At 42.1% G+C, this 25,230-nt stretch overlaps 1 protein-coding gene across 6 annotated transcripts in view; it reads right to left on the reverse strand.

Annotated features, from left to right (window-relative positions):
* lss (lanosterol synthase (2,3-oxidosqualene-lanosterol cyclase)) overlaps positions 1-25,230 on the reverse strand; it is a 140,317-nt gene that overhangs the window by 49,007 nt on the left and 66,080 nt on the right. For all 6 annotated transcript variants that reach the window (XM_041200564.1, XM_041200562.1, XM_041200566.1 and 3 more), the window contains exons 11-16: positions 23,100-23,127; positions 22,283-22,339; positions 19,788-19,859; positions 13,923-13,973; positions 7,675-7,824; positions 2,648-2,744 (exon numbers count right to left, since the gene is read on the reverse strand). In XM_041200564.1, the coding sequence (XP_041056498.1) occupies positions 2,648-2,744; positions 7,675-7,824; positions 13,923-13,973; positions 19,788-19,859; positions 22,283-22,339; positions 23,100-23,127 (455 nt within the window). The remainder of the gene's footprint in view (positions 1-2,647; positions 2,745-7,674; positions 7,825-13,922; positions 13,974-19,787; positions 19,860-22,282; positions 22,340-23,099; positions 23,128-25,230) is intronic.

Here is a 25,230-nt window from a genome sequence, read left to right on the forward strand (position 1 = left end):
AATTAAACCAGGAGAGAGAAATAAGAAACATGAGAGTAAAACATTAGAATAGAAGAATGTTAGGATAAGCATTCTTCATATAAAAGTATGTTGCGTAAGGAATAAGTTGAATGAAATGCAGGTACAATTCAATTTGGAGGGTCTGTCATGCTGGCAATTACAGAGGAGGAAGGATAAATACAAGGGCAAGGTGTCCAATAACACAGGTCTTCCGTTTTCCGGATGGTTATACCCTAGGGGTACCCTGGAATATGCATCAGAAGTCCCCACGCACGGACTACACGGGAGTTGCCTGGAAAGTTCCAATTTCTATTGGGCAATTACCCTTGTCTGGTACCCTCCAAAACTCTGATTTAAAGTAGGAGACTTCAGATGGTTCCGACTTACTTTGCAGAATAGTTACCCAAGGAAAGTTAGAAGGATTAAAACCAGTTCTAACGCCCAGGTGATTAAGGAACTGACACCCCACCCCCCGACTATCACCCCCCAACACCCCAACTACTCCCCCTACAACCCCCCGACTACTCCCCCTACAACCCCCGACTACCGCCCCACAACCCCCCCACTCCACCAATAACCCCCCGATAAACCACCCCCCATTTTCCCCCCCCACAACCCCAACTACTCCCAACCCGACTACCGCCAACTACCCCGACTACCCCCCTCAACAATCCTCGACTACCACCCCCCACCCCCACACCCTGACTACCACCCTGCCCCACTCCCTTATTAAGCCTCCCCATCAAGCAATTAAACTCACCAGAATACGGCAGCTAGTGCTGCAAAAAGGAGGTATGGCTTGGCTTCCCCCGACAATCGTACACATGAGTGAAGGACTCCAGAACTGGTACGCTGCAGGAAGCCCGTGTCAGAAGTTCAGGGTGAGAAATGTGGAGCTCCGATGTAGGGTAAATAGGAACGAAGTGGCAATCTGACAGTGATTGCCACTCTATAGAAGATTTGGCCTATTCACAGAATCACACAGTGCAGAAGAGGCCCTTCGGCCCATCGAGTCTGCGTGAGAAACACCTGACCTACCTACCTGATCCCATTTACCAGCACTTGGCCCATAGCCTTGAATGTTATGACGTGCCAACTGTTCATCCAGGTACTTTTTAAAGGATGTGAGGCAACCTGCCTCCACCACCCTCCCAGGCAGCGCATTCCAGACCGTCACCACCCTCTGGGTAAAAAAGTTTTTCCTCACATCCCTCCTAAACCTCCCACCCCTCACCTTGAACTTATGCCCCCTTGTGACTGACCCTTCAACTAAGGGGAACAGCTGCTCCCTATCCACCCTGTCCATGCCCCTCATAATCTTGTACACCTCGATCAGGTTGCCCCTCAGTCTTCTCTGCTCAAATGAAAACAATCCAAGTCTATTCAACCTCTCTTCATAACTTAAATGTTTCGTCCCAGGCAACATCCTGGTGAATCTCCTCTGCATCCCCTCCAGTGCAATCACATCCTTCCCATAATGTGGCGACCAGAACTGCACACAGTACTCCAGCTGTGGCCTCACCAAGGTTCTACACAACTCCAACATGACCTCCCTACTTCTGTAATCTATGCCTCAATTAATAAAGGCAGGTGTCCCATATGCCTTTTTCACCACCCCACTAACATGCTCCTCCGCCTTCAGAGATCTATGGACACACACGCCAAGGTCCCTTTGTTCCTCGGAACTTCCTAGTGTCATGCCGTTCATTGAGTACTTCCTTGTCAAATTACTCCTTCCAAAGTGTAACATAACCATAAACTGTATCGGGGTGGATGAGCTAAGTGGCTCCTTCTTAATCTGCTTCTATGTGGTGTACTTATAGGAGGGGCTATTTCAAATGGGGCTGAGGACATTGGTCCCCACAATGACACACTTAGAAATCGAAGATATATTAAAGCCCAGGTGCAGACAAATCACTTGAGTAGACGGTCACATGCTCAACTTCAGAGTCCATGTAGGAGTCATCTGAAGCTCCAAGGAGCAAATGCAGATGCAGATGCAGACTGGTACATGTAGGGAGACAGGAGGGAAAGGATGGGAGTCATCACAAAAATCTTACCAATAATTCCACATAAAAAAGGAGGGGCCATATGGGGTGTGGCAGAATACATATCTATCCCTTTCCTAAACGCTTGTCTGCCAAATACTGATCGTCTATTTCAAGTTGGCCCTTGATTGACATACCTAGAGTATTCCAGCAAGCAAGATAGGGTTACTGGCCGAGTCCACTGTGTACATGGTCTAGACATCGGAAAGCAGCGCATGACTCAATGGCTTATGACTGGATCAAATAGAACTTCTCCCTTCATATGCGAAATGTAGTGCAAGCCCTTCTTGCTTAGATAGGTAGATTGTATAGAGCAACACCTGGTCTTTGAATTTCAGTCTTAAACAATTTAATGCTGAGACCTCACACATCAATTCAGCTTCAAGGAGATAAAAGACACAAACAGAATCAAATAGGGGTTGTAACTGTTCTTCAAATGGCAGTTTTTAAGATAAAATCTCAAATTCTATTTCACACCGTCAGTGTTCTACAGATCAGTGTCTACACTTACTGTATGAGGAAATGACCTGCTTGAGAATTTATTAAGATTTACTTCTATCAAAGCAAATTTTTTTGTTATATACATTGAAGGAATTTACCAAAAACCTCTGATGGGTTCAGAAGCTCCAGCAGTCGTCCCCCGCGCTTTGTCTCGTACGTGGCAAATCCACCATCAGGGTTTCTCATACTAAGCAGCTGTAATGAGAAAAGAGGGATTTTTAAAAATTCATTCACGGGATGTGGGCTTCGCTGGCTGGGCCAGCATTTATTGCCCATCCCTAATTGCCCTTGAGAAGGCGGTGGCGAGCTGCCTTCTTGAACTGCTGCAGTCCCTGTGGTGTAGGTACACCCACAGTGCTCTAAGGGAGGAGTTCCAGTATTTTGACAGAGCAATGGTGCAGGAAAGTCGATATATTTCCAAGTCAGAATGGTGAGTGGCTTGGAGGGACCCAGGCGGTGGTGTTCTTGTGTGTCTGCTGCCCTTCTAGATGGTAGCGGCCGTGGGTTTGGAGCTGTCTTAGGAGCCTTGGTGGGTTTCTGCAGTGTATCTTGCAGATGGTACACACTGCTGCCACTGTTCGTTGGTGGAGGAGGGAGTGAATGTTTGTGGATGTGGTGCCAATCATGCTGGCTGCTTTGTCCTGGATGGTGTCAAGATTCTTGAATGTTGTTGGAGCTGCATTCATCCAAGCAAGGGAAGAGTATTTCATCACACTCCTGACTTGTGCCTTGCAGATGGTGGGCAGGCTTTGGGGAGTCAGGTGAGTTACTCTGCTCTTGTAGCCACAGTATTTATGTGGCTAGTCCAGTTCAGTTTCTGCTCAATGGTAACCACCAGGATGTTGACAGTGGGGGATACAGTGATGGTGATGCCTTGGATGCCAAGGGACAATGATTAGATTCCCTCTTGTTGGAGATAGTCATTGCCTGACACTTGTGCGGCATGAATTAGATTAGGTGCAATAAAACCTTAACATTTTGGAAATATTTAGCAGATCAGGCAGCACCTGTGGAGAGAGAAACAGAATTAAATTTCAAGTTGATGACAATGCTCTGGTGAAAGGTCTGAAACATTAACCCTGTTTCTCTCTCCATAGATGCTGCTTGACCTGCTGAGAATGTCAAGCATTTTATGCTTTTATTTCAAGTAAATTGATGCGTCACCTTGAAGGGATTGCTTAGCCTTGGATGGTGGTCAGAGAAGAGGTGAAATATCAGGTGTTGCATATCCTGCCCTTTCGTGGAAAGTTACCATGGGAAGGGAAGAGGATGATCAAAGAATAGACCATGGTGTCACGGAGGGAAGGAAGGCTGAAAGGAGAGGCGAGGGAAAGATGTTGGGTGGTGGCATCGCGCTGGAGGTGGTGGAAACAAAGAAGGGTGATCTGTTAAGTGTGGAGGCTAGAGAGATTAAGGAAAAGACAAAGGGAACCTTATGATTCTGGGAGATAGGAGGAGGGACAAGGGCTTCCAGTGTGGGGAATGGAACAGACACGGTCAAGTGCCCTGATAGCTACGGTGGAGGGAATCGTTAGTTGATGAAAAAGGAAGTCATATTAGAAACACTGGTATGGAAGGTGGCATCATCAGAACAGATGTGAAGGAGACAGAGAAACTGAGAATGGAATAAAGTCATACAGGAAGTGGAGTGGGAAGGAGTGTAATCATGATAGCTGTGGGAGTCAGTGGGCAATACCCTATTTCCAGAAATGGAGACAGAGAAGTTGAGCAAGTCAAGGGATTATTCAGAGATGAACCATGTAATGGCATGGCCAGAATGGAAATTGGAGCAAGGTTCATGAAATCTTTCAGTTTGGGCAAGAGCAGGAAACTATACCAATTCAGTCTTCAATGCTGTGGAACAAGAGGTGAGGGAGTGGACCCGAGTCGGACTGAAAAAAAAGAATGTTCCATATATCCCATGAAAAGGCAGGCAAAGTTAGGACCCATGCAGATTTCCAAAGCAACACCTTTTATTTGGAGGAAGTGAGTGGAGTCAAAGGACAAGTTGGTCAATCAAGTGCAAGTTCAGCCAGCAAAGTGTGGTCGATGGGGCCTGCATTCTAAGAGATGAAAGTATAGAGGTATCAGAGTCGGCTTGGGTCAGGAAACTGTTAAAGTGATGCAGGGCATCAGAAGAGTTGCAGATGTTGGTGGCAAGTGACTGGACAAGGCAAGAAAAAGTAGAGTCAAGATAGAAAGAAATCAGTCTGTGAGGCAAGAACAAGCTGAAATGAAGAGTTTACCAGGCAGTCCTGTTTGTAGACCTTGGAAATGAGGTAGAAGTGGGCTGTGTGGGGTTGAGGATCTAAGAGGTCGGAGGCTATGGAGGAAGATCTCCAAAGAAGATTACGTCAGTGGCTGACTGGAAAATTATGGTTTGCCTTTTAGTAGCATGGTCATAGTCTAAGGGGAGGTAAGAGAATGTGTCAGAGTTGGCATTCCATCTCAGCAAGGCAGAGTTTAATTTACCAAATAACTGCATCGTTCTTGCCAACAGGTTTAATGTTAGTGTTACGGTTGGACATGAGAGAACAGAATTCTGCAAGTTCAGAGGGAGATAGGTTAGGCTGAGTGAGCAGAGTAGACAGATTGAGACAGCCAATGCAACACCAGCAGTTCCCAATGAAAGGATCTACAGATGGTAAGAGGCCAGAGGGAGGGGTCCATGTGGAATGAGAATTTTGAAGACAGGTGAAGGGGTCCACTGAAGAGGTCAAAGAAGTGGATGAGGAGGCGAAAGCAGCAGAAGAACTACTACTCATTGTTGTGCCATGCTGAGACCTGATTGTTTGGGGTCAGATCCACTCTTCAATGACCTCCATTACCTACTCCCGTTCCCACGGCACCTACTCTACAAGTGCAAGAGGTGCAACACCTGCCCCTTGACCTCCTCCCTCCCATCGTCCAGGGCCAAAACATTCCTTCTAGGTGAAAGTACTTGTACTTGTTTAGATGTGGTATATTGCCACACCATACAATTGCCTCTACATTGAGGAACCAAATGCACACTGGGTGATCACTTGGCAAAACACCTCTGTTGTCTGCAATGCCTACCATTTTTATTTCTCTGCCTCACTCCCACTGATCCCTCTGTCCTTGGCCTCCAACATGGTTCTAACAAAACTCAATGGAAGCTCAAGAAACAGCACGTCATCTTTTGGTTGGATCATCGCAGCCTTGGCGAGTTCAACAAATTAGAACATAACCATTTTTTCTGCCAGAAGTTGTTGGTAATAATTTTGCAATTGCCATTTAAACCTCTTGTTTTTTCACTTGTCCCATTACAATTCCCCTTTACCTTACACCATTAAACTTTTATCCCTCCAAACTTCTTTTTGTTCTTTCTTCCCTTCCCTCCCTCCCCAACCCCTTTCCTCTGTACTTGCTTTAAACCCATCACATCTCTAACTTTTTTCCAACTCTGATAAAAGGTCTTTGAATTCAAACATTAACTTTCTTTCGCTCTCCAAAGATGCTGCCAAACCTGAAAATTTCCAGAAATTTCATTTTTTAAAAAATTTCAGATTTCTATTATCTGCACCACATTGCATTAGGGGAGGTGCAATTGTCCCCGATTTTCCGGAAATCAAACAAAATCTAAATAGATATATATATATAATATATTTGAATATATGTGTGTACTATTTGGATGTTAAGGAAAAGAAAAAAGCCAAATTAATACTATGAAATTTGCTCTTTTCAACTCATTAACAATGATAGACTGTGCATTTTGTTTTGTTCTTGAGTCGAGGACAATACTGCACTTACTACACCCCCTCCCCTTAGTTGCCTTAGGGGTGATCCATCTCCTTGAACTGCTGCAGTCCTGTGACAATATGCCTTCATTTCGGTTGCAACTCATTTTGTTTAAATGACTGGCAGCCACAGTAGATGATCTTAAGTGAGCAGTGTGTCAGAACCTACTCCAGTCCCACATTTACTTCCTCAGTGGGTATTGGTCAACCAGCTGCATTTTTTCCATATCTGACAGTCATTGCTGTCATTTGTCATTTCTTTCTGACCCAATTTATTGAACTCAGTTCATAACTCGCTACACTGAAATCCCAATTGCTAGTTTGTTAGTGTAGTATCACAGTCACTACACTGCTAGTTTGTTAGTGCAGTATCATAGTCACTACACTGCTGGTTTGATGGTGTAGTATCATAAGCACTACACTGTTAATTTATTAGTGCAGTATCACAGTTACTACACTGCTAGTTTGATAGTGTAGTATGACAGTCATTACACTGCTGGTTTGATTGTGTAGTCTCACAGTCACTACACTGCTAGTTTGATAGTGAAGTATGACAGTCACTATGCTGCTGGTTTGTTAGTGTAGTATCACAGCCAGTACACTGCTAGTTTTTTGGAGGTGGTTGGCTCTCAGGTTAACTCAGGTTGGAGGGTGTCTTCAGGATCTTCCACATTCAATCACCTTGGCTGCTTGGATGATTTGCAACTAGTTTGATGACTTTCTGATGGAATTCTGTCTGATTTAAAAGCTGACAGAAAACATGGCTGTCTCATCATGTGATCTTTTCCATTCAAGGTGGGTGGTTCAGTCAATTATATTTCTGTTTGTGAATTTCGCACCTTGAGAATTTGAGACCACCAGTGTCTTTATATTTGAAAGACCTATTCAATTTGATAACACCCTTTTGAATTAGTTTCAGGAAAGGGCACTGAGACAACATCAGTCTGGAATGTCCCAGTTGTTCCCTTGAGAGGGTTTCAATCCACAAAAGAAGTCGTGTGATCCTCAGGCAGCTATCTTTTTTGCAGACTTTTGTGGTCAGTTTTAAAATATAAAAGTTAGCTTGAAGTCTAGAATATACAGGGACATGGCAAATGCTTCTGTTTCATTTACGGTAATGGTCCTGGCTGGTTGGGTCCCTACTGGCTCTAGAGCTGACAATCCCTGCTCAGCTCCTCATGTCCCCCACATTCATTAATGACTTCCACTGCTCCACGTGCAATAAGTCCTCTTGCTCCAGGTATAATTCCTCGCCCACTTATAATTGTCAGTGGGTGGAGGTATGGGAGGAATGAGTTTGAGTGTGAATCAATCCTTCCATTATTCACTGTGGGTGTTTGCCTTACCCACTTGTTAACCCTGCTTACCACATTGACAGCATCAAACAGTCGCTCCTTAGAGATATGCTCTGTTATGAAGGGACACTTCTCTTGCAACAGTATTATAGACTTCAAGCCTTCTGCCGTACAATCTGCTACAATCCAGCCACAGTCACGAGTGCTAAATGAGAAACCACCCTGCAACACAAAGCACCAGTAAAATTACAATGAGCATTGACTCTGTGTTGGATGGGGATGGGGAGGGGAAGCAATCTGACAGCTGAACTGCTACAGAAGGAAACCCATTGGAGTGATCCTAGGAGCAGGAGTATTACATTGCTTGTCACATCCTACCAATCAGACAAAATCTTCTATCCCTAGTTTCTGTCACATACCTTTCAACCAATTACCAACCCATGTCACAAGGTTTACCCTTGTTTTGCTAATAATCTCTTGTGAAATGCCTTCTGAAAGTCTATATAGACAACATCTACATAAACTCCCCTATCCAGAATAATGACCTTGAACTAGATTAGTCAGGCCCTTCACAAATCTGTGCTAACACTCCTTGATCATCCGATACCTGTCCAACAGAGTTGCTACTCTGTTCCTGAGTAATCTTAGCAACTGCCCAACAATTTGTCATTGAAATCATCAGCAAATGGGTCAATTATCATATCTGTATGATTTCAATAAGCCTCATGCTTGCTGTACCTGCATGCTAGCCTTTTGTGTTCATTGTATGAGTACACCCAAGTCTCAATGAGCACCAACATTTACAAGTTTCATGCCTTTTAAAAAATATTGTTTTTCTATTATAAGGAAACTGAATAACCCCACAGTTGTCCACATTATACTCCATTTCCATCTTGTTGCCTACTCACTTAACCTGTCTGTATCTCTTTGCAGCTTCTTTGTGTCCCTGTAGCTAGCATTCTCACCTAGCTTTGTATTGTCAGCAAACTTAGATACATTACTCTCTGCCTCTTCATCAGTCATTAATATAGACTGTAAATAGCTGAGACACTGATCCTTGTGGCACTCCACTAAGCACAAACTGCCAACTTGAAAATGCCCATTTATCTCTTCTCTCTGCTTCTTCTCTGTTAATTAATCCTCTTTCCTTGCTAATATAACACAGCCAACTCCATGCTCCCTTATCTTGTATGTTAACCTTTTGTGTGGCACCCTATTGAATGCCTTTTTGGAATTCCAAGCATACTACATTTACTGGTTCCCCTATATCTACCTACTAGTTACATCCTTAAAAACTCCAGTAATTTTATGAAATGGTTGTTTGGTAGTATAGAACTTGAGTATTGCTGAAAAAAAGACATGTCTAAGATTAGACATATCTCTTTTTTCAGAAATACTCAAATTTTTGAAACAGGATTTCCCTTTTATAAAACCATGTTGACTTGTTCTAAGCATACCATGCTTTTTTAAGTGCATTGTTAAGACTTCCTTAATAATAGAACCCAGCACTTTCCTAACAGGCCTGTATGTCAGTTTTTTCTCTCCCCTCTTTCTTGAATAGTGGTGTTACATTTGCTAACTTCCAAAAAGCTGGGACTGTTCCTGAATCTAGGGAATTTTGGAAAATCCAAAAGCCAGAGCATGCACTATCTCTGTAGCAACCTTTTAGGACAATAGGATGTAGGCCTCCAGGTCCTAGGGATTTGTTCACTTCTAGTCCCTCCAGTTTCTCCAATATTTTTTCTCTGCTGATATCAATTCCCTCACTCTTTTTAGCCTTCAGGTTACCTTCTATTTCTGGGATGTAGCTTATTTCTTCTGTTGGTGAAGACACAAAACATTTATTTAATGTACCTGCCAAGTCCTCATTTCCCCATGATAATTTCGCCAGTTCTCTGCTTCTAAGGGACCAATGTTTACTTTAGCTACTCTCTTCCTGTTTATAAACTTGTAAAAGCTCTAACAATTTGTTTTACATACCTGGACAGTTTATTCTCATATTATATTTTCCCCTCCTTCATTAACTTTTTGGCAGCCTTTTGCTGGTTTCTACAACACTCCCAATCCTCAGACTTACTACTATTATTTGCAACATTTTCAGCCTCTTAATACAATAATATCCTTAACCTCCTTAGTAAGCCAGGGGTGGATCTTTTCCACTGAGTTTTTGTTTTTCACTGGAATATATTTTGTTGAACATTTAGAATAATTTCTTTAAATGTTTCCCACTTATTTACCGCCATACCTTTTAGTCTATGTACCCAATCAACCTTAGCTAGCTCTCTCTTCATAGCTATGTAATAGGTTCAAAGTTCCTGTTTGTGATTGGAGTATATTGTTTTTAAACTTAGCATGGAATTCAATTATATTATCACTATCTCTCAGTGATTCTTTTACTATACATTACTAATTAACCCTACCTTACTGCACAATACTAGATGTAAAATAGCTTTATCCCTAGTTGGTTCCACAACCCATTGCTCCAGGAAACATCACAAAAGTATTCTACAAACTCATCTTCCAGGTCAGCTTTGCCAATATGATTGGTCCTGTCGATATGAAGATTAAAATCCCCCACACCTATTGCATTGCCTTTGTTACAAACTCCAATAATTTCTTGCTTAATGTGCTGTCCAAAAGTATAATTACAGTTAGGGGGCCTATAAACTACTCCAACCAGGGTTTTCTGATCCTTGCTATTCTTAATCTCCAACCATATTGATTCTACTTCCTGATTTTGAGCCAAGATCCTTTCTCATTAATGTCCTTATGTCATCCTTTATTATCAATGTAACTCCTTTTCCATTCTGCCTGTCTTTTTCAAATATTATGTACTCCTGGTCACCTTGCAACCCTGTCTCTGCAATGGGGATTTGATCTAAACCATTTATTCCTGTTTGTGTCACTATTCTGGATGCTCCATGCATTAAATAAGGTGACTTCAATTTTATTTTTTCCTACTATTCCCTGCAAGGACTTTACTCTCTAATGTACTATTATCAATACACTCTGTCCCTTCTTATCTCACTCAGCTTCTCTTTACCCACACTAATATACTTTTCTATTGCTTCAACTTTTATCTTTGGATTTCTAAATTTCTCTTCATCCAAACTCTCCTCCACTCCTTTGTTAGCTTAAAGCCGTTTTCCCGACTCTGATCATATTTGCTGGTGCCCCGTTGTTTATACGTTCTGTCCCTTCCTGTCACGCTCTGGTTAGCATTACCCATTTTGCTACTCTGCACCATTGCCTTGTCCTTCCTCCTTAACTTTCCAAATCTCTCCTGGTGTAAACCCACCCCACTATTTAAAGCCCTCTTTACAGCCCCAGTTATATGACTCGCCAGAACACTGGTCCCACCACAGTTCAGGTGAACCGCTCCAACGATACAGCTTCCATATTAATGAGAAAAGAGACATAGCAAAGCTTTTTGTCTTGCACTCATCAGGTCACTTCGCAAGAATACCAATATAAGGGTTAAACAACAATTCATACTGTATGGGAAGAAGTGCTGATTGATTGGCAAGTGGACTCTGAATTGGTTGCTGTGTTGCCATGGAGAATGCACTAGTTGATGGTGACTGACAGTTAACTGCCAAGCATTGTTTGAAATTTAAACCAGGCAGCTTGACTCTGATTGGTCAAGACGTTGCCCTGGGGAATGAGCCAGCGAATGGCTGTTACTGATTTTGTTTGAGCTGAAACAGGTGCAATGTGTGTACACGTTCTTTCTGTCTGCAAAGAATATATGTAGCTTCCAGTGTATGCAAATACTCCAAACTGTGAGCCTGACTGACAATCTTAAATTGGTTGTCAGTGTAATTCTTAGCACACAGAGTTATTTAGCAAATGCTGTCCAATCACAGAATCACATCTAATGTTGGACACTGTGATTTGAGTTTTGTAAGCACGGGCTGGTTGGGTACGGTCTATACCTTGCCTGTTACGAACAGCGGCTGGGACATGCTGTTTGCTATGATCCGTCAGTCTTTGGGACGTATAGCCTACATACCTAGCATCACACTGGCACTGAATATCATATACCACATTACACATTTGTGTGACAGGCAGAACATCTTTTTGGCTGGACGGCAGCATCCTGTTAGTGGCAAAAAACACTCATGCTGCTACTGTATAGTAGCAGTGTGAAACAGCTAGCTTCACCTGCTGCTCAAATTTTTGAGATACCTTGTCCTTCCAGGGTAGTCTGAGGCAGATTGGGCACTTTTCAGGGCCGAAAGTGACGGCCTTAGGCCTGTTCATGAGTTTGCGTGATATACAGTGCAAAATTATCTGATCAGGATAGTCATTATCCTGCAGGATGCTTTTGATGTGCCCTATTTCAACATCAAGCTTGCATGGTGAGCAAATGGTTCAGGTCCTATTTACAAAGTTGCCGATTAGACCAATCTTATAATGTGTGGAACTGTAAGAATCTCAATGCACATGTTTACCAGTGAAGGTAGGCCATGGTAGAGAACCCCCTGGCAGATTTCTCAACTAGTATGTCAAGGAAAGGGGAGTTCATTTGACTGCTCCATTTCAAAGGTGAATTTGAACGCAGTATGGAGTGCATTAAGACATGCAAGGAAATTATTACATGCAGCTGCGGCTTTAAATATAGCCACATATTTAAATATACGAGTGGTGGGAGGTTAGGTATCATTCCACTGAAGACACTTCTCATGGAACCCAACAAAGATGTTTGCAAGAGCTGGGCCTAGAGGGGATCCCATGGCAACACCATCTATTTGGGCATACATAGTGTCATTTAAATTGAATTCAACCGCACGAGTTGCCAAGTTCCTACGTTCAATGAATACTGATTCACACAACAGTGGTGGTGATGATATAGTGTTACAGCGCAAATATCTATGGCTTCTTTAAGTGGGACATTGGTGAATATAGCTTCCTATTTCCCCAGTACTATTGCCAGTGCTCCATGAATCAAAACCCATTTTTCTGAAATCAATCTTTGAGCCACACATTCAACACTTATGCCAATTTGCTCATAACTCAGGTAGTAATCCAGAGGCTTTTGTCCTCATATTTCCTCAGCAGAACCTCTTTATTAGTTCTAGAAATAGGAGGAGTAGGCCATTTGGCCCATTGAGCCTGCTCCACCATTCAATTTGATTACAGCTGATCTGATTGTGGTCTTACTCCACTGTCCCACCATAACCCTTGTAGATCAAAAATCTCTCTAATTCAGTCTTGAATATATTGAATGACCCAGCCTTCACTGCTCTCTGTGGAAGAAAATTCCAAAAACTAATGACCCTCAGAGAAGAAATTTCTCATCTCTGTCTTAAATGGGACACAACCCTTATTTTCAAACTATTTCTCCCACAAGGGGAAACATCCTCTCAGCATCTAACCTATCAAGCCCCCTCAGAATCTTATACATTTCAATAAGATAACCGCTCATTCTTATAAACTCCAATGAGTATAGGCCCCACCTGCTCAACCTTTCCCCATAACACAATCCCTTCATCTCAGGAATCAGTCTGGTGAACCTTCTCGGAACTGCTTCCAGTGCAAGTATATCCCTCCCACTTAAGGAAACCAAAATTGTACACAGTACTCTAGATGCAACCTCATCAATGGCCTGTACAGTTGTAGCAAGACTTCCCTCTGTGCCAATGCAGTTACTGAACCTTTTCAAAACTGTTTCTCTTCCTATCTCTACATAGTCATTCCTGCTGTCCTCAAAGGAACTATTATTGAATATCTTTCTATTAAATGTTCACAGTAAAAGTTAACCTCCAACAATCATTCCAAGCATCTCCTCCACAGTTAAACACTGTCAATAACTTCAGGGTTGTTATTATCCACTTGCCTATTGCCTTTTCTTCCTTATTATCCACATGCCAGTCTGTTATCAAGTCCTAAATAAGTCTCATTTCCTATTGATCAAAGTCAGCAAAACTCTTGGGCTTTTTTGGCAACACTTTTGGTTCCAACCTGAAAATCAGTGCTGTTCACTCTCGATGAGCCTTCAAAAATCTCCCAGAAACTCATACCTTTGGTCAGTGCCACCTCCTCCTCCCCAAAATCCTTAATGTGTGCTCAATCTCTAGCTCGTCCTACCCCCAAGCACTCAGGCAATTTCTTACACAAGATGTGTCATGAAAACATAAACTGCTGCTTACTATCACTCTGAATTCTAAGGAGGGAGATCATTCATTGTTTAAGAATAGAGGGAAGATAGTGATTTCAAGTTCACTGTAGGAAAAAAATCTTCAATACAACACATTTTGGATCAAAAAATACGGCAGTGAAAGTCTGAGTCTGTGAATCAGCATCTGAAAACAAATTACCTTATTCATCTGACGGTAATACTTGTCATAATCGGGAGGATTGTCTTGGACCTGTAAAAAAACAACAGCAGACTTAAGGTGGGAGATGTTTATGTTTATTCAGTTCTCACACTAGCCTGGTTTCTGTCCCTTTTCTCTCCATTATCTTTAAGGAGAAGTTCAGTAGCATGTAGGGTTGTTCATATGCCTATTTCACTAGTTCATGATGACTCAGTGTGTGTCAACTCCTTAAGACCTCCACTGCTAAATATAAATCAGCAGGTCAGCATAATGCTCCATAATACAACAGAGATTGCAAATAGTGGCAATCAATAATCTCTCTCTGAATGTTCTGATCTTCTGGTGACTGCTGCCTTTTGGCATTATCTTATATAAACTAATAGGGTCAATAAATTGGATATTGTATGCTGTGTCCATTAGGGCAGCTTCAAACTAAAACTTAAACATGTAACCGAAACATTTATGGAGTACAAAGATATAAAACTTAAAGTTGGACCAATGGTTATTTATTTGAAAGAATCCAACAGGCATGTGTGATCAGCGAGGATAGGGAGATGAGGAACTGGTGATTGGAGGGAATGGTGCCTTGAGAGGGGAAGAGAGGGACAGGGTAAGTGTGAGACCTGACATTTCCTGCAGAATTGGGAGCAGCAGTTGTAATATGGCATATGGGAACAGTGTCGAGAGAAGCCCAATGACCTTACTGCGGGTAAACAGTGAAAGACTGTTCTCATTAGTGGGTGAATGAGGAACAAGATGATTGAGACTGAGGAATTTCAGGAACCACAATAAACTCCAATACATGCAGGGTTTACAGAAGGACCGAGTACAGTCGGCAGAGGCCCACAGTAGTGCTGTGGAGCTGGGAAGAGCAGTCTGCTCACTGTTGCCTTCTGTGGAATGTGAATGCAGCCTTCAGGATTTCTGTCAAGCTGGAAAATTTAGTTTGAGCTTGTATGGAGCACTTTCCACTTGGTTCTTCCATAAATTTTGCCAAAAGGTCCCACACATCACTTTGCATATTTAAACTGTTCCAACAACAATTTCAGGCCACTGCCAGGGACACCTAAAAACAGCGAAGACTGATATGGTGACACTCCTGCTGCTGACGCAGATTAGGTGCAGAACCTCACACTCAGAAATTGGTATATACTGAACCTGTTTTACACTCAAATTGGCAAAATACATATCAGTTTGATTCCTATTATGTTCAAATAACTTCTACTGAAATGTGGTCCTTATCAAGTGCCAGAATGCTCACATAAATTGAAAAGAAAAACTTGCATTTACGTTGTCTTTCATGACCACCAGATTTCCCAAAAACCTTACAGCCAATTAAGAACATTTGAAGTATAATTATGGTTGTAATGTAGGAAACGCAGCAGCCAATTTGCACACAGCAAATTCCCACATGTGACAATAACCAGACAATTTTTTAATGATGTTGATTTAGGGATAAATATTGACCAGGACACAAGGGATAATTACCCTGCTCTTTTTTGAAGTAGTATCATGGGATTGTTTATGTTCTGAGAGGGCAGACAGGCCTGGTTTAATATCTCATTTAAAAACTAACGCCGCTGCCAGTGCAGCACTCGCTTAGTACTGCACTGGAGTCTCAGCCTGGATTATGTGCTCAGGTGTTGGAGTGAGACTTGAATCTACAACCTTCTTACTCAGAGGCAGGGGTATTACCAACTCGATCCACAACTGACACACAGTTTGAATATGACACCTCCTGCCCTAGAATTATGTAGTGAGAAAAAGCACAGCGACAGTTAACTGGCTTTCAAAATCATCAACTTGGCAAAATGGTAGCACTCTCTCCTCTAAATTAGATTTGGATTTAATCTCCATCCCAGCACTGAATTATACTGTCAGCCATGATTATTGCTTAAGTCCTAAAGTTGGTATTTTCGATGAGATATTAAACCGAGAGCCCGTCTACCTGTTCAAGGTGGACATTAGAGATGCCCTGTTACTATTCAGAGGTCTCTTGATGTCACAATCAATCAACTTTTTTCATTTTTACATCCATGAAACTACATCAGCTAGTCACATCTCATTCTCGTTTATGGGACCCTGCTGAGTGTCAACTGCCTGTGACGTCTGCATGTATAACAATGGCCACACCTGAAAAAGGAATTGATTGAAGAAGTGTTCTTGAACATCCTGATAATAAGAAAGGCATTATATAAATGCAAGCTCTTTCTTTCTGGAAATGATACCTCACAGCAGAAATCTTCAGCTTTCAATACTCCTTAAGGCTAGCTGTCATCCAGCTCAGTTTCCATATTGGCTAGTCCAAAATCAGTTTTTGTAAGTGAAGCCAATGCTATTGAGCCTGCTCCGCAATTCAATAAGATCATAACTGAACTTTTACATCTCCCGTCCTATTCCTAAATCCCTAGATTTCCTTAGTGCCTACATTGATCTAAGTCTTGAATACACTTTTCAATTGAGCATCCAGAACCGTCAATCACAATTTCCCTTTCATAAATCCACACTCACTCTGTCTAAGTATATTGTGATTTTCGAAGTGCCTTGTTACCATGTCCTTAATAGATTCCAACATTTTCCCTATTACTAATGTCAGACTAACTGACCTATTCTCTCTCCCTCCTTTCCTGAACAAAGGTGTTACGTTTGCTACTCTCCAATCTGTGGGAGAATGGAGAATCTAGTTGAAAGAGTAAAACCAATGCATCCACTATCTCTGCAACTGCCTTCTTTAGAACCCAAAGGTGTAGCTATCAGGTTTAGGGATTTGTCAGCATTTAGTCCCATTAATTTCTCCTCTACTTTTTCTTTACTCATATTAATTAGCTTAAGTTCCTCACTCTCACTTGACCCTTGGTTCCCCACAAATTCCGATATGTTCGTCGTGTCTTCTACTGTGAAGACAGAAGATTGGTCAGAAGACAGAAGCTCAGAAGATTGGAAAGAATATAAAGAATGACAAAAAGATTAATAAGGAGGGAAATATTAGAGTACGAGAGAAAGCTAGTTAGTAATATAAAGATGCATAGTAAGAGTTTCTATAGATACTTAAATAAGAAAAGAGTTAACAAAGTGAGCTTTGGTCTTATAGTCTGGGATTGATATTGGAAAGTAGGGAGATGATGGACGAATCAAACTGGTATTTTGCTCCAGTCTTCACTACAGAGGATACAAGTAACATCCTGGAAATAGCTGTAAATCAGGAAATAGAAGGGAGGTAGGAACTTGGGAAACTTACAATCACCAGGGAAATGGTGTTGAGCAATTGTTGGGGCTGCGGTCTGACAAATCTCCAGGTCTGGATGAACTACACCCTAAGGTCTTGAAAGTCGTTGCTAGTGGGATAGTTGATGCACTGGTTTTGACTTTCCAAAATTCCCTAGATTTGGGGAAGGTTCCATTACCTTTATTCAAAAAGGGTGGGAGACAGAAAGCAGGAAACTATAGGTCAGTTAGCCTAACATCTGTCATAGGGAAAATGTTAGAAGCTATTATTAAAGATGCTAATGCAGGGTGCTTAGAAAATTTCAAGGCAATCAGGCAGAGTCAACATGGTTTGTAAAAGGGAAATCATGGGCAGGATTTTTAGGTTGGCGTGCAGGTGTGATCGGCGGGCCCAGGGGCAGCCGGGGAATGGACCGCCAACCGCAATCAACCCCCGACGACGATTTCATGCTGGTTGGTCAATTAACGGTCAGCTAGCGTGATGCTCGCACTGAGATGCTCAGCACTGCTGGGGTGGGGGCAGGATGAGGGCGGGCAAGCGCAGGATAAAAGTTGCCTGAAAGCAGAGAGCTGTCTCAGGGAGCTGAAGACTTCAAAAGTAAGATTTTAAAATCAAAACAAAAATGTCCAAGCATCACTAACAGTCACCTGAACATATACATTATAAAAATTCTGTCCATAGATTTTTTAAAAATTTAATAATGGAAACCTCATCCCACCCTTGGATGAAGTTTCATGAAAAATGCAAAGGCTGCCTGGCTGATTCGCCTGTCCGCCAACCGTCAGGTTGGACGGACTACGAAAAATCAGGGACAATTACAACTTTAATGGGCTTAATTGCCCTCTTAATTGTTGGTGGGCGCGCTTCTGGCTTTTGCACACAGCCGCCAAACGAAATATCGCGCAGGTTGACATCTGGACGCTCGCCCGATGTCACCACATGCTATTATACACTTGAGCGGGTCAGGCGCATACCCATACACTGACTTGAAAATTCTGCCCTATGTTTAACCACTTTATTGGAGTTCTTTGAAGGAGTCACATGTGCTGTGGATAAAGGGGAACCAGTGGATGTACTATACTTAGATTTCCAGAAGGCATTTGATAGTGTGCCGCATCAAAGGTTATTGCAGAAAATAAAAACTCATGGTGTAGAGGTAACATATTGGCATGGATAGAAGATTGGTTAGCTGACAGAAAGCAGACAATTGGTATAAATGGGTCTTTTTCTGGTTGGCAGGATGTGACTAGTGGTTTCCCACAGGGATCAGTGCTGGGGCCTCAACTTTTTACAATTTATATAAATGACTTGGATGAAGGGACTGAAGGGATAGTTGCTAAATTTGCTGATGACAGAAAGATAGGTAGGAAAGTAAATTGTGAAGAGGATGTAAGGAGGCTACAAAATGACAAAGATATGTTAAGTGAGTGGGCAAAGACCTGGCAAATGGAGTATAATGTGGGCAAATGTGAAATCGTTCATTTTGGCAGGAAGAATAGAAAGGGAGCTCATGAACTAAATGGTGAGAGATTGCAGAGCTCAGATTCAGGGGGATCTGGGTGTCCTAGTGCATGAATCACAAAAGGTTAGTATGTAGGTATAGCAGGTCATTAGGAAAGCTAATAGAATGTTATCATTTATTGTGAGGGGAATTGATTACAAAAGTAGGGAGTTTATGCTTCAGTTATACAGGGCACTGGTGAGACCACATCTGGGATATTGTGTACAGTATTGGTCTCCTTATTTAAAGAAAGATGTGAATGCATTTGAAGCAGTTCAGAGAAGGTTTACTAGACTAATACCAGGAATGGGTGGGTTGTTCTATGAGGAAACGCTGGACAGGTTAGGCTTGTATCCACTGGAGTTTAGAAGAGTAAGAAGCAACTTAACTGAAACCTTTAAGACCTTGAAGGGTCTTGACAGGGTGGATTTGGAGAGGATGTTTCCTCTTGAGGGAGAATCTAGAACTAGGGGCCACTGTTTAAAAATAAGGGGTTGATTTAAGATAGAGACGAGGAGAAACTTTTACTTTCAGTGGGTTGACAGCCTTTGGAACTTTCTTCCTCAAAGGGCAGTGGAAGCAAAGCCTTTGAATATTTTTAAGGCAGAGCTAGAAAGATTTTTGATTAACAAGGGGTGAGAGGTTATTGGGGGTAGGCAGAAATGTGGGGTTGAGCTTACATTCAGATCAGCCATGATCTTATTGAATGGCGGAGCAGGCTCAAGGGGCCGAGTGGCCTACTCCTGCTCCGAATTCGTACGTTCATATGCAAGACAGACACAAATTATTTGTTTAACATCTCTGCTATTTCTTTATTCCCTTGCATCATTTCTCCTGTCTCTGCTATACAGGACCCACATTTGCTTTCATTGACCTCTTCCTTTGTACATACTTGTAAGAGCTCTTAAAATTTTAAATTTCATGCTAGCTTATTCTCATTCAATTTTCTTGCATTTCATCAATTTTTTGGTTGCCTTTTGATCATTTTTAAAACCCTCTTAATCCTCAGGTTTACAACTCTTTTTGGCAATATTGTAAGTTGCTTCTTTGAATCTAATACTATCTTGAACTTCTCTAGTTAGCCATGGCTGTACCACTTTTCTAGCGGAATTTTTTAACTCTCAGTATCTGACATTACCTGTGAGATCTGGAAATACTTGTGGGCTTGTTTGAGACAGGTTGCGAATTCTGGGATATCCTGAGCTCCTGCCTGTATCAACACAAAATATCAGAAGTCATCAGGCCATTTTGAGAATTAAAACCATGCACACATATAAGGGTGAGAAACTGGGAAAGCATACAAATGTAGCCTAAACAAAAGTAGGTTTCACACCATTTTTCTTCATGGAATTGCTGCAATTTTGGAATTGATGGAAATGTGTGTTTAAAATAAACACATATGATGTCTTATGTTACAGTTGTTGTTGTGAGCTGCATTGGTTTTTAGTCAACTTTCAGAAACTACCAAATGTCTTTAAATATTCACATGCTTCCAAAAGTTATTATTCTTTCCCTTAACTTTTTAATGGGATATGTTGATCCCATTAGATAGAACAAAGATATAACACCCATTATGTCATGCAAACTCTGGGCTCTTAGGAATTCTACTCTTTCAGCAGCTAAGAAGTTAAACAGGCACGATATGGATATCCGAAACATTGCAGCTAAAATCAGGACTTCATTTTCACATTGTGTCACAGTGTGCCTGAATTCCTGATCTCAGTTCAGGTGGAATTAGTTTTAGCTCATTTCCTTTCCTTGTAGCAGCTAAAATATTAAGGCCCTAAGGATTGTACTGATACTTCAAAAAGGTCTACTTGTGTTGGAAGAATTCAATGGATCTCATTATCATTCCACTTGATAGCAACATTCCAGTAGCCAAACTCACAACAGGCTGAAGTACCTAAAACACTACTTCCCCATTCAGCCCCAAAGTCAACATGGCAAAAGTGCAACGAACAGTGCAGGAGCTTGTTGCTGGAGAGAGAAATACAGAATGCTTACAGCACAGGAGGAGACCACTTAGCCTATCGTGCCTATGCTGGTCCTCCAAAGGAGCAATTCACCTCGTGCTACTCCCCCTCCCCATAGCCGTATATTCTTCCTTTTCAGATCCAGTTCCCTCTTGAACGCTGACTGAACCTGCCTCCACCACACACTACCATGTAGTGCATTCCAGATCCCAACCACTCACTGCGTTAAAAAGATTTTCCTCATTGCCATTGCATCTGTTGCCAATTACCTTAAATACAACACATCATAAACTAGCACACCGCATGCTTTTACTTTTCAGTCTGATGTCTCAATCAAACACGTAGAAAATAGTTACAAGCAGGGTTTTATCCATTAGCCTATTAGGCAATGAATCACATAGTATAAGTTCTGAGCAATGCAAATCAGGAACCAAGAAACCGTGGGCAGAAAAGTGTGCTGAGCGGCCGGTCAGTGGGCGCGCACAGGAGTTGGCAGCATACCCGCCCACAATTAACAGGCCTATTAAGGCCAAGTTACAACTGAGTGAAACTTTTCACTGTGTCTACTTGCAAAAAGGCCAAGCGGTTTTTGGATTTTTTAGGAAACCTCATCCACCGGTGGGGTGAGGTTTACAACAGCAATTAAAAATTAAATTAAAATTTTTAAATTTCATTTCTAACATGTCCCTGCTCATGTGACAGAGTCACATGAGGGGACATGTTTTTAACAATGCTAAGTTTTTCATTTCTAATTTTTAAAATCTTCAGTTCCCTGAGGCAGCTCCTCAGGGAGCTTTCATAACGCGCACTTGCGGGCATGCTTGAATTTCCGCGCCCGCCCTCACCCACCCCCACCCCAGCAGTGTTGCAGCGTGCGTTTCACACTAGCTGGCTGTTAATTGAGGGGAAAATCCTGCCCCGTGTTTTTTTAATTCATTTATGGGATGTGGGCATAGCTGGCTAGGCCAACATTTATTGCCCATCCCTAATTGCCCTTGAAAAGTTGGTGGTGAGCTGCCTTCTCAAACTGCTGCAGTCCCTGTGGTGTAGGTACACCTACAGTGCTGCTAGGGAAGGAATTCCAGGATTTTGACCAGCAACAGTGATGGAACGGTGTTAAAGTTCCAAGTCAGGATGGTGAGTGGCTTGCAGTGGAACTTCCAGATGTTGGCGTTCCCATGTGTCTGCTGCCCTTGTCCTTCCAGAAGGTAGTGGCCGTAGGTTTGGAAGGTGCTGCCTAAGGAGCCATGGTGAGTTCCTGCAGTGCATCTTGTTGCCACTTGTTGTTGGTGGTGGAGGGAGTGAATGTTTGTGCAAGGAGTGCCAATCAAGCTGGCTGCTTTGCCCTGGATGGTGTCAAACTTCTTGAGTGTTGTTTACTCCTGTGTTTGTGCTGAGTTGGCTAACCTTATCTGGGCTATTACTGTAAATGCTGCTAGACTCCAGTGTCTACAGGCTAGAGTTGGGGAGGAGAGGGAAATTGGAATAGAAATTACAGGCCATGTGATAACTGGATCATTCAAAAGTCGGCCTCAGTAAAGGGCACATTTTATGCTCAACAAGTTGTTCAGTTTAGGGTTAATATTTTCATTAGTTAAAAAATTCTATTTGTTCAACCAGTCAGGCTGCTTGCTGATTTGCAGTAGTCTTGATTGCTTACCTCAAGATAGGCCTGGACAGCAAAAGCTGTATCCCACAGTTGAGATCCATTGGTGCCCTGGGACAGAGATATACATAACTTAGTATGCTTCTTGAATCCCCAGTACAGATATTTCAGTTCTTTTCTGTGAATATCCAATACCCATATTGGGTATTGAAGTGTAGAAATTTGCAGTCTATTCATTTTAATAATTATAAACAGATTATTTTGCAACTCCAATTAATAGCTGCCAAAATCAAGGCAGTTCAAGTGTCTTAGTCTCACCCCAGTGACATTCTAACCGACCCCTTCTAAGCAGCCCCAGTGAGGTTCCTGCTTTACTGCCATACAAGCTCTTTCCACCAGGGTGTTCTCAAACCTTCCTTCATGACACAACATCTGATGATCAGAGCAGGAAACTTGAACTGTGATTTGTAGTGAGTCAGCTAAAAGTCATAGCAAATAAGGAACTCTAGATAAGTAGCAAGCATTCTGACAAGAGAAAAAAAAGGTGGCAAAACATTTTAGAATAATTAAATGGCAAGAACGACAAACATGACTGACACCACTGGAGTTTAGTGTTCCTGTAAATGAGTAACGCCATAAAAAGTATCCAAAATCATTCATATATTTAAAAAGAAATGCATTGTCACACACCCTCAGGAAAATTTACTATAAAGAGAAAACTGCTTTTCTGATTCAACATGCCAGAGGTCATACATTCCCATCAAATAGAACCAGGCTGCTGCAGGTCTCTTTAAGCCCACAGAGTACTGTAAGCAGGTCCCCTCTCCCAGTGATCTTTACATCAACTCAATAATGAATGTAAAAACTTTACCTGCATCTTCAGTCCATCAAGGCCAAGCCTGTGATTTGAATGAGAAGATTATGAGGCTACAATGAATTGGAGGTTGTTTGGGTGCTGTTCAGCAGTGAGATGCTGCAGTCATCAGTAATAGCTGCAGTGCCCCAAGCTCACCTCACTGCATTAATTCACACACATTGCTGATATTACAATGGCAATTAGTAACAAGTCAAATTAAATAGGTTATATAGCAAAATACTGAGGATGCTGGAAATCTGAAAAGAAAAACAGAAAACATTGGAAGGACTCAGTGGGCTTGGCAGCATCTGTGAGAGAAACAGAATTAAAGACTGGGCTTAATACAGCCTGTTGTGGTGGGAACCATGGTGGCCAGGCCCACTTAACTGCGGGAGAGGCCCTGCAGCATCGGCCGGTGGGAGCAAACCCTCACCAATTAAGTGAGAGGTTGGAGGCTGATGCAGGATTCCCGGCCATTGGCAGCAAGATGTCAATAAGGCTCATTATCCCTGAAAACATTGCAATCCAGTGGTGTCTCAGGGATTAAGTGGGAGGCACATGGCTTTCCTGTTGGGCTTCTCCCATGGAACTGACGGGGGCTCCCTGCCATTTGCCAACTGGTGGGCAAGTCCCCCATTGGGCTGACTAAATCTAGCCCATGGTTTCAGGTTGATAACCTGATCAATGTCAACTCTAAAGGGAGGACCCACCATCTATGGTTAATTAAAAAAGTTAGGGAAAGAATCAAACTTAAAGAAAAAGCATATAACTACGCAAAGGTGAGTGGCAAGTCAGATGATTGGTCAGAATATAAAAAACAGCAGGGAATGACTAAAAGGTTAATCAGGAGAAATAAATTAGAGTATGAGAGGAAGCTAGCCAGAAACGTAGAAATGGATAGCAAGAGTTTCTACAGGTATTTAAACAGGAAAGGAGTAGGTAAAATGAGTGTTGGTCCTCTTGAGTGAGAATTGGGGAGTTGATAGTAGATAATAAGGAAATGGTGGATGAAATTTTGCTTCTGTCTTCACTATAGAGGATACAAAAAACATTCCTGTAGATCAGGAGCTGGAAGGGAGAGAGGAACTTGGTAAAATTACAATCACTAGGGAAGCAGTACTGAACAAACCAATGGAACTGTGGGCTGACAAGTCTCCGGGTCCTGTTGGACTTCATCTTCGGGTCTTAAAAGAGGTGGCTAATGAGGTAGTAGATGTGTTGGTGTTAATTTTTCAAAATTCTGAGATTCTGGAAAGGTTCCATCAGACTGGAAAATAGCAAATATACCTCTCTATTCAAGAAGGGAGGGAGGCAGAAAACAGGAAACTATAGGCCAGTTAGCTTGACGTTTGTCATGGGGAAGGGTTAGAGTCAATCATTAAAGAAGTGATAGGTGGGCACTCAAAAAACTCAAGGTAATCGTGAGGAGTCAGCATGGATTTATGAAAGGGAAATCATGTTTAACCAACTTATTAGAGTTCTTTGAAGGAATGACATGAGCGGTGCACAGAGGGTGTTAATATGACAATCATCTTGTTAAAACTAATTGGTAGTTAAACAGGCAATGGGCATTAATTATCCCAACTGAAAAGAATAAAAACGTACAGCTGGAACACTGTGTGGAAGCCACTAGTGCTGAGGAGTTTCTTGGAAATAGACCAGCTTTAGCCAAGAGACCTGCCTGGATTAATTCTTCCACCACAACCTCTAATTGTGAGTAATATGGTAGCAGAGGATGAACTTTAAGCTTTGCTGATTGATTGCTGTATATGAAGCTTTCTGCCTCAGTCCTCTGAGGGAAAAGAAGTGTACTGTTGCTAACAATTTAAGTTACGGAATGGCGGAAGGATGGTGCAAAATCACAAGCTTTGGCTATCCACCAATTTTTTCCGACTCTGAACCTTATCAGCAATGGAAGGCTGAAGTTGAAATGTGGACCCAGGTTACTGCTCTTCCTGGCAGAAGCAAGGTATGGCTTTGGCGTTATCGTTACCAGCCAAAAGTAAGATAAGGAGTAAAGTATTTTCAGAGTGAAAAGTAGATGATTTGGATCATGAAGAGGGATTAAACCGTCTGATACAATTTTTGGATAAGTTCTACAAAAAGGATGAGTTATTGGAAGCGTATGAAGCTTGGACGATCTTTG

This window comes from Carcharodon carcharias, chromosome 12 (assembly GCF_017639515.1).
Source record: "Carcharodon carcharias isolate sCarCar2 chromosome 12, sCarCar2.pri, whole genome shotgun sequence".
NCBI classification, from domain to species: domain Eukaryota; kingdom Metazoa; phylum Chordata; class Chondrichthyes; order Lamniformes; family Lamnidae; genus Carcharodon; species Carcharodon carcharias.